At 32.1% G+C, this 15,380-nt stretch overlaps 1 protein-coding gene and 2 long non-coding RNA genes across 4 annotated transcripts; 1 reads left to right on the top strand and 2 right to left on the bottom strand.

The window, feature by feature from the left end:
- Positions 1–382: 382 nt before the first annotated feature.
- Positions 383–7,996, bottom strand: Eip93F (Ecdysone-induced protein 93F). Of its 2 annotated transcripts, none has more exons than XM_015934020.3 (4): positions 7,691–7,996; positions 7,347–7,492; positions 3,333–3,718; positions 383–3,025 (listed from the first exon to the last, which is right to left on the bottom strand). In XM_015934020.3, exons 1-4 carry the CDS (start codon positions 7,833–7,835, stop codon positions 676–678), a joined length of 3,027 nt encoding a protein of 1,008 aa, XP_015789506.1. In that variant the 5' UTR covers positions 7,836–7,996; the 3' UTR covers positions 383–675. The 2 variants fall into 2 exon arrangements, with proteins under 2 accessions (XP_015789506.1, XP_015789499.1); XM_015934013.3 differs by having other exon boundaries at positions 383–3,046.
- A 2,411-nt stretch (positions 7,997–10,407) lies between these two features.
- Positions 10,408–12,307, bottom strand: LOC107370310 (uncharacterized). The gene is made up of 3 exons (XR_001570594.3): positions 11,978–12,307; positions 11,739–11,896; positions 10,408–11,445 (listed from the first exon to the last, which is right to left on the bottom strand). It is a non-coding gene; the product is annotated as an uncharacterized LOC107370310 (long non-coding RNA).
- An 85-nt stretch (positions 12,308–12,392) lies between these two features.
- Positions 12,393–14,928, top strand: LOC149094423 (uncharacterized). The gene is made up of 4 exons (XR_016197762.1): positions 12,393–12,687; positions 12,937–13,193; positions 13,304–14,039; positions 14,126–14,928. It is a non-coding gene; the product is annotated as an uncharacterized LOC149094423 (long non-coding RNA).
- Positions 14,929–15,380: the final 452 nt, after the last annotated feature.

Consider the following 15,380-nt stretch of genomic DNA (forward strand, 5'->3'; position numbering starts at 1 on the left):
AAATTACTTGCTTATCTGTTAAGGTAGAGAAAAAATTTGTCACTTTAAAAACAATTACATTTTTTGGTTTCATTATTGATATTCACTTGATTCAACTTGGGTAACAATAATGACTGACTAAAGGTTAGTTAATATCATGGTTGGCCTTTTCCTGCAATAGTGATTTATTGATTTTCAATGAACATATTCACTTGTTTTCATTGGATTCATTAATGTAAACTCTGAGAAATTTTCATCGATTCAAAGTCAAATGTAACAATTTACTATTAAGTATTGATAGAGCAAAACTTGACATGAAAATAATAATTTAGATTGGTTGACTTTTTGGTTAATAATTTAAGATGCAAGTGAATAATGGAAATAAATAGACAAAAATAAGATATGATTGCATTTAGGTAACTTTATAACACCTTTTGTTTTTTTTGTTGTACTTAAAATGGTTCCAAAATAGTAATTCTTTATTCAATATTTTAAATTGTCATTAAATAACTTAATTTCATGGACAATTTACCGTCATTAACAAGTTTGTTGATTAATCAAATTTGAAAGGTTAATAAAGGGCCCTATCAATTTTTTTAACAAAGTTTAACAATTAATATGGTTGTCAAAACAATGCTACAGAGGTAAAAAACAAAAACAAAAAAAAACAAAAGGCAAGACAATTTAATATCCAAACTAATCTTCATTATGATAACGATAAGGAACTGATGATGATGTGTTTCGGTTCAATCGACTATCACTGTCACTGTTAGCTGAAGACATAGAATTTAACGTTTTCCTTTCCAAGGATGATTTAATCAATGTTTCCATCAATAAACTGCTAAATTCTCTATCTTTTAAACTAGTTGGTCCCATTGAATTGGAATCACTAAAACCGGAAACATTATTGGCATTATTACTGCCATTGGAATTGTTGTTGAAAGCTTCTTCTTGTAACTGTGCATTCTCTTTCAATTTCCTCATTATATTGGAAGCGAAAAAATTGGTGCTATTTTGTGATGACCCGAAGTCTAATGGAAACAAAGGTAGAGCAGACTGCCAGAGAGAAGCGTGATTAACTTGATTAACCAAAGATAATCCTTCCATTGGTGATTGCTGTTGTTGTTGCTGCTGCTGCTGTTGAGGTTGAGGTTGTAGTTGTGATTGGGTTACCAGACCAGCTGGCTTAGGATTTAAAGGTCCAGTACCAGGAGCCAAAACTAAAGGATCGGGTAAATTAGTTTTGGGTATTATTAAACTATGTCCATCTTCTTTCTTAATTAACGATGCTGCTCCTGAGGTTGAAGTAGTTTGCCTCTTTTTGGGCCTCAATAAATGCCTCTCTTTAACTTTATATTCCAGAGTCGAATGAGGAACACCAAAATGAGTTCCTGCTCGATGAACACTCATCTCTCCCATTTGCACCGCTCTAACTGCTCTAGCCAGGTCATCTCGTTTATAGTTGCGATAACGTCCACGTTTCGGACGATTTCTTTTAAGATCAGGGTTTGATGGGGCACTTTGATCACTGCTTTTTAAATCAGTTGGGTTACGTTTTTCAACTTTTCGTCGGTTAAAGTTGTAATTCTTGGCATTTTCATTAATTAAGGCATCTGAACTTGATTCGTCTGAATTAACAGGAAATAATTTAAAACGTTTCTCATCAATCCCATTATTGTTTTCATCTTTGACCATGTTAACATTTAAATCACCCAGACTATGACTAGAAAGGTTACTAACACCACTACTAGAGCTAGTATTTATTCCTCCAATATTGGAATGATTGGAGATGGATCCTTCTTGTTTAATATTATTATTATTTATATCTTCTTTTTTGTTTACGGCATCAAGGTTCAATTTAGGCTGGTAGGACGGAACCTTTAATATCACATTACTATCACAATTTCCATCCATTGACCTTTCTTGGGTTTCATTTGATCCGGATAATCTTTCCGCCTCCAAACGTTCTTGAGCTAATTTACGAATTAATTCTGGCAATAAAGGCAATGTTCCAGATAAACTATTATTTAGGTCCATGTTTTCGGTGGGCTTGTTATTATAGTTAAAGTTATTATTTATGAGGTTACTGACACTGTTGGCAAGAGGAAAGGCATGGACATTCAAAAGTATTTGGGAAATCAATGGACCTATGGCATTACCGCAGTCCATTGACGATAACAGCTGCAAAGTTGTTAAAGGATCGGTGAAAATATTTGGCATTGTTGGTCCCATATTGATAGCATCAGTGCCAGTTTTAGGGTTATTAAGGTCGAGTGATGATGAAAATGAATCAACTCCAGATGAAACAAGTGGTTTTGCATTAGCTGCCCTTTGAGTGATAGTTCGCTTAAGAAATTGCTTCAAATCGTTCTGAATTAAGTTACTATCGTTATTTTTATCATCGTCGTCGTCTTCTTCATTTTTAACATCATTTAAATGACTATCAGTAATTTTAGGAACAATTGGTGAAGATAAGCGCGATTCCAAAGTTTCCTCCTCATCATTAACAGTCTTTTTCATCGATCTTCTCAAAGCTAAGACAGTTTTATTACGAGAGACACTCTCTTTGCCAGTACGCACAGGTAAAATAGACTTTCTGTGCAACAGGTTGGCAGTGCCAGAGGTGGTGGTTGATGGGGAAGGAGATGCTGAATCAATTGTTGTATTAGCTGCTGCTACTGCTGCAGCCGCTGCAGCCGCAGCTACAGCAGCGCAAGCAGGTAGGTTAGAGGGTATTTTGACTGTGGAGAAAGCTGGTCCAGTTGAACCAGTGGAGGAAGCTGCTGTTGATTGGACTGTTGAATTGTTTGCTGTCGAACCTTGACCTCGTTTAACATTTATCCGATCAGAGGATAATTTGTAAACTTTATTTCGCAAGGTTGAACGAGGTATACCATAAATAACCGCAGCTCGACGTGTTCCTAATTTACCACTCTGAATATCATTCAAGGCTTGTTGTAATTCTTCTTCAGTGTATGCTCTCTTCCAGTTGCTACTTGTTGATGATGATGATGTGGTTGCTGTTGTTTCCAGACGATTTTTCTTTCTGTTGAAAAATGAAACCAAACTAATCAATTTAGAGAGAAAGTAAAACGGTTTCACAAAAAAAGCATAGAAGGAAATGAGGGAAACGAGAGAAGTAAAAAAGGGGAAGGCGAAGAAAGAGAAGATAATAGGGTAGGAGTAACGAAAACAATTGCATGGGTTAATCAAAATTTTCCTCTCTTTTCCTCTCTTACTCTGTTTCTCTCTCTCTCTCTTTCGCTCTTTATCTAAATTCTTATGATCCTTGATCAATTTTTGCGGATGTTATTTAGGAATGATGAGGGAACATTATTGTTAAACATACGAACCCTTGTTTGGTATTGGTCTGAACTGGTTGAGGAATGCGTAAAAGTGATGAAGATGAAGAGGTATCACTGACATGATTCGTTGACTTGTCAACTTCTGGAATCAACGCTGAGCGGGAATGTAAACTTAGGTCCAAAGGTTGTTCTGAGGTGACATTACTAGTGGCAGTAACGGATTTAATGTTGGCTGATGCCTGGACAACAGGTATATTAATGGGAATATTTATGGGAATGTTGCTATCATTTCCATTGGAAATAGAGGGTAAACATGAACAGCTTGTTGGTGGTTGTATTGATTGATTTGATGACTGTAATTGACTTGATTCGGTTCCATTGGACGTTGAAGAAAGTGGACAATCGTCGTTATGTTTAAGAATTTCGTTATGATTCTGTTTGGATAAAGTAGATACACAATCCAATGGGAAAACATCGATAAAATCAGCAAGTAGCATATTATGGGTTTCCAAATTGTTTGAAAGTTTAACCGTTGAGGACACACACATGAAAATGAGATTGAAAGTGAACCATCAAACATGAATTTAGATTTGTGAAGGCAGTAATGTTGATGACGGCAATTTAGGTGATATATGTCCAAGTCGTGTAAATTCCAAGTAAGCACAAAGATGACCAATTTGAAGAGAATAAAAATGAAATCAAAAGAAGAAGCGTAAACAAAATAATTAATTAATGGCAATAAAAAAACGAGGCAGATAAATAATAATCAATGGTAGGAGAGAAGAGAGAAAGAGGAAGAGTTTATCGATTTCGTTTTCAATCAAAGTAATCGAATTAGGAGAATCAGGAAGCATAAGAAAATCGAGAAGAACAAGAAAAATTCAGGGTTGATACGGATTTTTGAGGAAGCGTTGGAAACCATAAAAAACTAATAGAAATCAAGGAAATTCACAAAAATCAGGGAGAATGGTGATAATTTAAGAGAGAGAGGAAGAGAGAGATAAATAATTAAGGAAAGAATAAATTAAAGTGTTTCAATAAAATATGAGCATAAAGAAAGAGAAGCAAATCATCAAAATGTTAAAATGGCTGTCCCTCAATTAAAATAACGTTATCAAAATCAAGATTCCCGTAATCAAGGTGAATAAGAATTTTCAGCCAAAATTAATGATCGTCGCGCTAACCACCCTCACCTTCAACTTAAGTTTATCATTAACTTGGGTTTACGTCTTTTTTTGAATGTGTGACTGCTCTCGATGATCAAATGAATAAAAATTAGTAATCAACAAAAAACAAAGCCTTCGAAAATCAGAGATTTGGGAATTAATGAAGAATCAAGTTTTTCTTGAACCAAGCAACAAATGATTACCAAATCAGGGGAAGCAAATGAAACTGCCAAAAGCATTTTTCAAGGTAGAAAACCTAAACAGATAATTCGCAAAATATGATTTGGGCAAGAAAATTTTGAAACAAATATCGTTGGGGATAAAAGCATAAAGTTTAAAGGAAATAATTCTGCAAACAAATTGTTTTTTTATACACAGCTTATAAATCATTAGTGAAAGGCATTTTAATATGCAAAGAGATGACGAAAATTAAATATATAAATATATATTTTTTGAGGCAAATCAGCAAAAAGACAAATGAGGCAATTAATTATTCTTGTATTACTTTACCATCTTGTGTCTAAAGAAAGCTCAAAGAGTTGACTGTTGGAGGACAACCAGATAGTCCTGATAAATATCCAAATTATAACGAGAAGAGATATCAGATCAATCAACAAGTTACAAGAAAAAGGAACACATTGAATAGGAAAGAGAAAAAAGATGAAAAAGGAAAAAAAGGAAAAAGGAAAAGAATAAACTTGTCGTTTCCAGATCACTTAACTAACCCAAATGTAACCATAATGTACTTATTTAAATTATCGCTGGCACGATCAACCTAGTAACTGACGATTTTTTGTTTGTAAGTTTGTTTAGGGTAGCTTTTTATTTTCGTACAGACAAAATTTTTCTTTTATTCTTAACTGAGCTTTTTAGCCACTTCACCAACTCCACTTCATTTAACCCTCCATCTAACAAAAACACATAAAAATGAATATGATCTCTATCATACTCAAGAAAAGCACAGTTGTATGAATAGAATGGGTTTCATCAAAACGATATAAGAGGCACATAGGGTTGAGATGATAAAAGTGCGACACAGCCATCGAAAGAGAAGAAAAGTTTGTGGTGGAAAGAGGCAAGACCTTGTGATTTGATAGAAATTGGATAAACATCATGTTAAAAAACAGACAGAATGAATAACAGATAAATGTGAAGAAAAGAGAGAAAGAAATGAAAGAGAAGGGGAGATGAAAGAGGCAAAGATACTCCTCATTTTGCAATTCGAGCATCCAAGGCTTCTTTTTCATTTAACTTTATCCAATCACAGTGACATCTAATTTAGTGTGTATCATACAATCTTGCAAATCAAATTCATCTAATAATGCATTCAACACGTTAAATCGACCATTTTTTCCCTTTCATTCTTCCAATTTTACCTTACAAATTTTCACACTTGTATTCATTATTGGCCAAATAATCCCTGAGTTCAATACATTAATCAGACCATCGTAGGCAATCAATTAGAATAATTTTCAACTTCTATTGAATCATTTAATTACAGCTCCACCTTCATCTTCCATTGTCTTGGTGGTAAAAATAGTGAAAAGTGAGAGTAGCAAGTCTATCTTCAACCTTTCTTAATTTTTTTCCAACTTTGCAATTTAATCTTATTGAGCTCAATTATACGGAATCAATGAAAAATTGGAAAGCAAATCAGAGAAAAAAGATTAAATTAATTGAGCGGATCAAATGAGAAAATGAATATCAATGGATAGGCATAAGATTGAAAATCAATGATTTTAAAAATGGCGAGAAAAGGGACAAACTTGAGGATAAAATAAGGTGATAAATTAAATTAAAGATGATCAATTAAGTTGAAGACTATAAGGAAATAGATAAACAAAACTACAAAAAAATGTAATAAAAGTAATATAATCAAGTAAAGAGGATAATCGATTAATTGAAATATGTGATGCCAATTCAAGATTAGTATTACTTTATTGTGACATTTAGACTTGCACAGACAAAAAGACTAAATAAATTCACAGTTGTTCAATATGGTTATTATTATGTTAACTTAGACACTTGTAACTGAATAAAACAAAAGCCATTCTTTACTACCAAAGTTAACCATGTGGTTGATCATAAGCCCTTAAATCACTACCACCAATAAAAAACCGTACGATTTTCATCTTCATTTCCCCCTTTTCTCTCTCTTCACCATAATGTTCATTTTTTGCAAAAAACATTAACATCCCATTTTTACTAGTGGTTCATCCCTATCCTTACCAGATTATGTTTAATCTACCCAAACAATTAACAAGAAATCATAATGATGATACAAAGAAAAAAAGAAGATTGAGAACAAGTTATATTAATAGACTAATTGTTTCATTAAAAGCAACTTTTAAAGAAAACCTAAAATGATCAAGATAAAACTGTTTGTCTCTTTTAAGTATTATTAAGATTGATGGGGTGAAAGTTTGAATCTGAGCAATTGAAAATTAAGTGAATATTTGAGTCGAAAAAAATGAACCGTTCGAATTTCAAATTAGCCGATTGAATTAAAAGTAAACAGCAATATGTTGATTCTATCATTGATAAAGACTAGGGGTAAGTTTTTGTAAACCATAGTAACTAAAGACACACATATCACCAATGTATTACCAATCACCAACTAAATAACCAAGGTGATGCAATTACATTTGGTGACGTTTGACTGTTAAGGCTAGTTACATGAGTCGTTGGAAGATATTTTTTTTTACTTGAGAAGTGAGTATGACTTTGCCTGTGATCACTTAAGATGTTAATTTAATTCAAAATAAGGTTAAATAGAAGAAGACGGAGAAGGAGAAGAATAAGAATAAGAGGAAATTGAGATGCAAGTGAGGGAGCACACAGTTTGAGTTAACGTTACAGTGAGATAATTAGGATTGAATGGGAAGGAAAAACTTACAGAGTCGTGTTTGTCAGAATTGCAAAAATAACAAATCTCAGATGGACTCCAATCTTGGACTTCATCGGGTTCAAGTGAGTTGAAAGGAGCTGTCAACTTTCGCCAACGTCGTCCACCCACAAGTTCTTGAGCCACACGTTCCAGGCCTGATGTTCAGAGAGAGTTACATGGTGCAAAGAAAGAGAAAGAAAGAGAGGTGAGAGAGAGAGAGGGAAAGAGAGTAAAAAGAGAGAGAGAGAATGATTAAAAGAGAAAAGGTGAGGAAGAAAATAAACCAAATAGACAGAGGAAAGGATAGGGTGGTTGTAAGTAGGTAGGGTAAAAGAGGTAAAAGTGGGACGTACCAACAAGCAGCAATAGGTTTTTAGTTAATTTGGTTAAATCTTTTTTTATCCGATTTTTATCCTGGAAACACTGTGAAGATTTAATAAGGGCGCACTCAGCCATATTTAATCGATTAATTTGGTTGTTGTTGATGTTATTGAACATATTGGTTGATATTGATACATATTTATATGTATTTATAATTTTAATTTAAATAATTAACATTTAACAAAAAACTTTAAAACAATCAACAGGTTAAATGTTTACGAATATAAAAATAAAAAAACATGGTGAATTCAAGTGTGTTCACACAAAATGCTCCCTCGACAGAAACCAATTTTGAAAGAGTAACAAGAATGAATCAGAGAGAGGGAGAAAGATAGAGAGACTCTGAAATCTCTCTCTTGATCATGATTAATTTTTTTCCGCGACATCTGTTGATATTTTTATTAGTTAAACCTTGTTTACTGTTTACCTTTTTTTACATAATTTACCGGTTTTATTCAGTTTTCTTGGTTGAGTTTTTACTTCGTTTTTTGCTCAATTTCTAGTTGATTAATATTAATCTGTGTTTTTCAGGGGCTTACTAACATTTAATTTAACTCAATTGCTTTGTCCTTTTGTACTGTTACAGTTATTATTACAGTTAAATCTTTTTCTTGTGATTATTGTCACCATTTTCAGGCTCACCGCACAAAATGTGTGTTTTTGGGTTTGCTCATGTAATTACCACTTGATAATAATCTTTCCAACTGGTTTTTTTTTGTGGTTCTGTTTTTTTCTACCTTGTTCCTCATGTTGATGGCTCTTGCCTTTACGCCAGTTAAGATTAACTTGTTGAACCGCTGTTCGTCTCGGGGATTAACTTTGAATCAATTCTAACAGTGAACTAAATGACAATTTACATCTAAATCTATTGTAGATTAATATCAGAATGTCATCTTTTAATGCATTTTTTTTACATTTGTGATTGCTGATTAAGATTTTTTTTTGCTCAAAATAATCACCACTTGAGGTTTAGCTGATCAACCCTAAGATTTGAACATGAATCTATTACCGTTTAATTAGTTGATTCAAAACAAACCTTCTCTCAAAATTAATTTTTCATCCAAATATCAAGTGCAACCCTTCAATGATTATACCTTTAGATTTATCTATCATTTTGTCTCTCTCCCAAATCATGATTATAATGAAGATGGTGTGATTAATGTTTACTGATAATGATGGACACTTGATGATAACGTGATTAACAAATTGCGGGTTTTCTCTCTTTTCGTTTCTATTGTATTAATTTTCATCAACATTCAACCAAGTGTCACCATTATTATCTCTTTCCAGTCTTCTCTGCACCAATTCACCAGTTTTAGACACCCTCTAGAACCAAACAATTAGACAATATGCATTAATGATTAATTTCTGAAGGATCCCTGTTAACAATGTAAATTTTCAATTGTGTTGCCCAAAAAAATATGTTTAGCTTTTTTTGAGGATGGGATAAGAAAAGGAAAGGAAGAAAATTACCGAAAAACAAAAACTGGTTGAATTATGACGAATCTCTGCTTCCATTAGACCCAATAATCCAGTCATGTTCATACATTTGATAAGCTTTATCTTTATACTGTCTTTACTAACCAATGAAATTCAATGATTAACGTCATTATCTAACCATATTATCAACCAGTTACTCAATAAGTGTTTGTTAAATTGTCAAATTACTCTGGCATTATTCAATGTTTAACCTAAACTGCCTTTCTTGTTCAGTATTTTCAGTTTTATTTCTTATCTCTTTTATTGTATGCTTATTTTAACCAGCAAAAGCAAAGACGATGACAATCAATAAGCTAGATATAGCAACAACAAAGAAAAAAGGTTAAAATATTAATACAATCAATAGATTATCAATAAATCAACGTTTAATGCATTTTAAAAAAAAGAAATGCAAGTAAAGAACAAAGTTGATATTTGAGAATCGATAATGCAATTTTACCTATTCCCATGTAAAATCGTGTTCTGTTACTGATTTACTTTTCTCTAATATTTTAAATGTGGCTCAAAGTCACAATCTAATAAATCTTTTGATAGTTTCTTGAGCAGTTGATTGACAAATTATGAATCTTTTTGAATCAGTTAGCAAAGAACGAGTTGATCAGTCAGTAAAATCATATTGATCTTTGGTTGGAAACCATTAGATTACAAAATGATCAGTATTGATATACACAGGTATCTGACTGGAAAATGTAAAATTGGTCAACTTAAACCTTGAACTTGAGATTTTGACCTGAAACCTTTCCTAGGTCAATCTTTTCTCTCTAGTTTCTAGTTAATCTGCATGTTAGATCATCATTGACGTGCCAAGATAATCTAAGCCAGCTCATTATTATCGTTTAATTACGACAAAAATGAGCAATTTGACTGATAACACACATTACAATCTTACCTTAGTTTTGTGCAAAGGCCACCCTTAATGTTGAGTGAACTGGTTGAAACACACAATTGGTAATTCAATCTTGAAACAGAATTAAAGCTTAAGATTATTTAATCACATTGAGCTAAATATGACACTCTTTTGTTTATTTGCACTAATTGTTGCCGTTCTAATTTCCCTCTTTTAATCACCACCACTACCATCATCACCACCAAAACTCATCTTACAATCCACACAATTTACCAGCTAAAAGCCCAAGATTTACACTTGGTTCCAACCCTGCTTTCATCAAATATTGATTTTCAATCAAAATTAAACTTTAAACTATTAATGAAGTGAATACTTTTTTAGACATTGGTTCAATAGTTGAACTTTAAAAGCAACAAGCATTTACATTGAATAGCATTTTGGCCCTATTAAATTGCCAACTCAAAATCATCATTGATGGTTAGTTAGTCTAATAATGATTATGAAACAACCATTTAATTTACGTTGCTGGTTTTTTTTCTGGTTTTACTCAATGAATGGATGTCTGAGAGTTAACCAGCCAATCCAATGAAACCTCTTGGAAAATAATTTACCAAAAAGATGAACAAAAACCTCATCTCATCATGATTCTCACCCATTTATGATAATAAATTTTGATCCCAATGAAAAAGTATAGTCTTTGAAAAAGGGCCTCATGATGATGGTGATGATGATGACATGAATGGCCTCACTTTCTCCTTTCCAATTGAAACAATATTAGTCTCTGTGTCTATTAAATATCAGCCATTTTTTAGGTCAAATTGACTCTCTATTTCAGCTTCCCGGTTCACCATTTTTTTTTTGTTTCTTTCCCCTTTCATCCCCGTTCTTTATCATCCTTTCATTATTATTTCTTTCTCTTCCTCTTTCTGTCTCTCTCAAGGTTCCTCTCAATTAAGGTTATCATCTTTTGCTGCAATAATTTTTGTTCATTTTTCTTCTAATCCACTCTTTTTTGTTTGACAATCATCATTGAAAACCTCTAATATCATTCACTTCTTCTCCTTCTTCTTACCATGATTGTTATTTAGTAAAACTTGAAGATAATCAGAACAATTTTTTCCTGTCAAATATCAATCATAATGACTATTGACAATGTTTCATGTGTGTTATTGATTTGTAACCATTTTGGGTTAGCTTGATATTTGTTTACGCGATCCTGGTTCATCTTGCTTGTTACGTAAAAATGAATCCAATCAAAGGGTTCCTCTGTTCACAATTTATTCAACCAGTTGAATGAGACTCTGCTTTTGGTGATCCTTTCATCTTGCAAAATTATATCAACTTGTTGCTTGTTGACTGAATGTAAGTGTGTAACAATACCTAGAAATATGGTTTAAACAAGAAAAGATTTTAAAGAACAGTTAATTATGTAATTGATATCGAAATTTGCTTTTGTATTGCAACAGAATCATGTTTCAATTAGCTAATTAATCAAGCTTGTTAAGATTTTAATACCATTAAAAAAAGTCAAATGTCAATCAACACATTGGTTCAGCTGATTCATTTGAATTTGCATTGTTTAAAGTCTATTCGTTTTTTTGAGGGTAACTATTATCATAACTATGATGATTACCTTAACACAATAAATAAAAAAAACAGAATTCAAAACCAACCTGGGAGAGTGTGATGATGATCAAAAGCTGATACTGATACCATGAAAGGTTATCATCATTCTTGGTTCCATTAGAAGCGCAAAAAATTTAAACAGTCAAGGTTTCCAATCTTCAATTTTAATCAACCAAAGTTCCGTTGAATGTAATGTAAATTGTAACTGTGAGAGAACAATATAAAGTAAGAGTTTCATTAACAGGTTAATAATATAATCATACATCTGATATTTCAAGTTAGTTACCTTTTTGTTGTTCCGTTTTGTTTTCAAAGATAGACACATAAAAAAAAGGCAAATTGGAAGTCAAACAAAAAATAGAAAATTGTAAATTGAGAAGAAACAATGAGTTATAACAGTTAACCTTGATTTGATTTTGATGAATTTGATGAATTTATGAAGAAGAATCAGTTAAATGTAAATTGTATCAAAAGTAACACCAATAAACTAAAAAGAAATTCAATTTAATCCATGATTCAAGAGTAGAAATGGCCAAAATGATTCACACTTGTTAACCAAACAAAACAATTTAACCGTTTTCACTTAACCGATCCTAATCTAAACATTGACAGGTTACCAGATTTGGGTTCTCAAAAGGGGGGAAACAATGGAGAGGAATGAAAAAACCCGGGACTTAAAATGCAAGGTCTCCATTTATGTTAACACCATTAGTAACATTTTCAATTTTTACATTTCTATCTTTGCATTATTTTGTTTTTATTATTACAGAAACTATTATTTAACCAGTTTCTTTCTTATTCTATTGTTAAAACCATTCAATTGATATTAATTTAAATTCTCAGTTGTCGATTACCTGTTGATTATGACCTTCTAATTGTGATGATTTCGTTTCTTTTTGTGATTAAAAAATAGTAACCTTTTCTTCTTACCTTCTTCTTCTGTGTTCTTGTAGGTAAACCTTTTGTTTTGTTACTCTCGCCAAAATCAATAGTTTGGTACTTTTATATTTATCATATTTTACATGTAACGATGAACTTGTCACTCTCATTAGTTAATTGTTTCACTTTGATCATCATTGTTTAGTTCATCATCATATTTATCATCATCATCATCACCACCATCACCATTACCGTCATCATCGTCATATTAAGACAGAATTACCTGGCTCCTGTTAATGTTTTTTTTTATATTTATTTTTTTGATTGCTGTAAGTCTATTAATTGGGTCTTTATTTGTTTCTATAGGGTACACAATACGACAATTGATGGTTTTCATACTTGATTGAACCATTTGTTTCGGTGGTTGTTATTTGAAATTGAAAGATCCAGTTAACGGTTGTGAAAAATTAATATCTTTTTTTGGAGCGATTCAATTTTGGCTTCTCATGTTTAATATTTTCAATGATATCAAATTGAAAATCCTATAATAGATGGAGAAGGTTAACTTTGATTAGAGCAATTAAGGAAAATTAAAAGGATCCAAAAACCTCACCAAGGATAAGGTTATTTTGGAGTTTATTAATCTTGATATTGTTAACCGGAATTATATTTGTGACCATTTGATTTATATTCATTTTTTATTTATCAACTTTCTTTTTATTTGCTAATTTAGATTTTGAAAGCAATCACTATTTCATAAGAATTTTATTAATGGCATTAAACTGGTGCAAATTTGAGTAACTCCAAATTGTTGACGGAAATTTGCTTTCAACCTTGGACCATATATATTTTTGCTGATGACGATAGTAAATGACTGATGTTTTTAGCCTGTTGATGATGACTACATGAGCCTGGAGCAAATTAAGATTGAAATTTTACCACTTTCGCTTTCACTTTCACTTTTTGGTTCAAGAAAGGATGAAAAGACTGAGAATATGAGAAGAAGATGATGATGATTACTCAAAAGTTGGAGTCAAATGGTTTATCATGTTTAAAATGGTGAACATTCTCAAGGTTAACCAGTCTAATCATTTGCCCAAGAGTCACTTTAAACAATTAAATTATTTACTGTTTGTGTTGGTAAGGAAGAAAAGGCAAAATTAACCTTTCCTGGTTGTCCTGATTTCATCTTTTTCCGGTTAAGCATATGGTTCTCCATTAACACCGACCTGCTAATCTTTGTCAAATAGCTTCAATTATTTATTGTCTTGTACCAATTTCATAATCACCATCGTTAGGATAAAAATGAATGCTAGAAGTTAAGTCATTTCAATCAGTCCGTCACAAGTTGAATAGCTTACATTGAAAAATTTGGTAGCTGAGCCAACTTATTTTAAATTGCCTCTCAATTACTAATCTATCGAATGACATCTCTCTACTTCAAAACTGGCGTTTCATGTACTTCCCTTGTAAGTCGATTACTTCTTTAAAGAAATTTCTATTGCTTAATTTTCATTCGTAATTCCCCATTTTTTGGGTTACCAATTTTTACCAGGTTTAACATTGACAAAGAAATGCTTTCAATTACCTTCTGACAAGCTGAAAAAATGTCAATCCAATGACAATAACATCGATTTTTTGCAAACGAAATACGATCATCTACAGGGTGATAGAAAAAACATTTGAATGACTTCAAAACGAGCTGGTTATGAAAAAAATTAACATTTTAACGAGTTTACGAGTTCACCCCGTATATGATCAAATATTAAAGACGTAGATTAACGAATGGATAGCTTTCCAAGATCATATTATTCGCAAATGCATTAACTTCACCCGAAAATTATCAAAGACTATGACACTCTTAATGACCTTACTGATTATTCTAATAGCTCCTTTTCATGGTATCAATCCAACTCCCACCTTGATTAGTTAGATCAGTAACTTACGAGAAGCTCTTAAAACATTTGAACTCAAGTTGAACCCACGTCTTACATTTCGACTGAGGGTTTAAAATCAACATGAAAACTTAGAAAATTTGATGAAAACAAAGCTTCTGCTTCCAAAACATACAATATGTTGGATTATTTCTGTCATCATCTACATCGGATTTTAACTGTACCCATATTATGATGCATCCAGCTGACCGTATCAACAAATGCAAGACAAAAATATTGAGTTAGAGCATAACAACCAATTTATGAATTTATGAATGAGCCATTTTGGTTATTAACTTTAAATATAGCAATGATCATTATGATGGAACCCTGTAAAATGTTAGAAACCCAAAATTGACCAGAATTACTATCAATCAACTCAACAGTTTTCAAGTACAACCAGCTTTAAAGTTTTTAACTTTCAGTTTTATTGTGTAATGTTGCTTTTCTGGCGTCACCTCAGTGCTTCCTTCTAGTGTTACCCATTCAATTCATTTGGAAAGAAAGTGAATGGACTTTTCTCTTTTTCTCTTTTTCCCGTTTTATGTTCGACTTGAACGCAATTAATTTGTGGTCACAATTTATTTATTGCTATTAATATTTATTGATGGAAGTTTATTAGAATTTATTTTCTTCATGAATTCAGATTATCATAATTTTATTTTTTTTCTGGTTTTATAATTTGATTCCCTTTGGCTAAATGAAAGGGTCCAAGTTGCAACGATTAATTAAAAATTACCTTCCACATTTATGATTGGTGATTATATTACTACTGCAATTTAGGTAAGGAACCTTGTGTTAATTGCTTTCTAGTGAACACTTTATTGGGGACATTCGTCAATTTTGCTAAATCATTTAATGTAAACATTGCTGTTG

This window comes from Tetranychus urticae, chromosome 1, assembly GCF_039701765.1.
Source record: "Tetranychus urticae isolate SD_2017Ah chromosome 1, NJAU_TeUrti_SD_1.0, whole genome shotgun sequence".
Classification (NCBI taxonomy): Eukaryota; Metazoa; Arthropoda; class Arachnida; order Trombidiformes; family Tetranychidae; genus Tetranychus; species Tetranychus urticae.

Coding starts and splice junctions, on each gene's coding strand:
- Eip93F (XM_015934013.3), bottom strand. CDS start 7,835: ATGTTCAATAACATCAACAACAACCAAATTAATCGATTAAATATGGCT. Junction 7,493..7,690: donor AAACCTATTGCTGCTTGTTG/GTACGTCCCACT, acceptor TCTGAACATCAG/GCCTGGAACGTGTGGCTCAA. Junction 3,047..3,332: donor CAGACCAATACCAAACAAGG/GTTCGTATGTTT, acceptor TAAATTGATTAG/TTTGGTTTCATTTTTCAACA.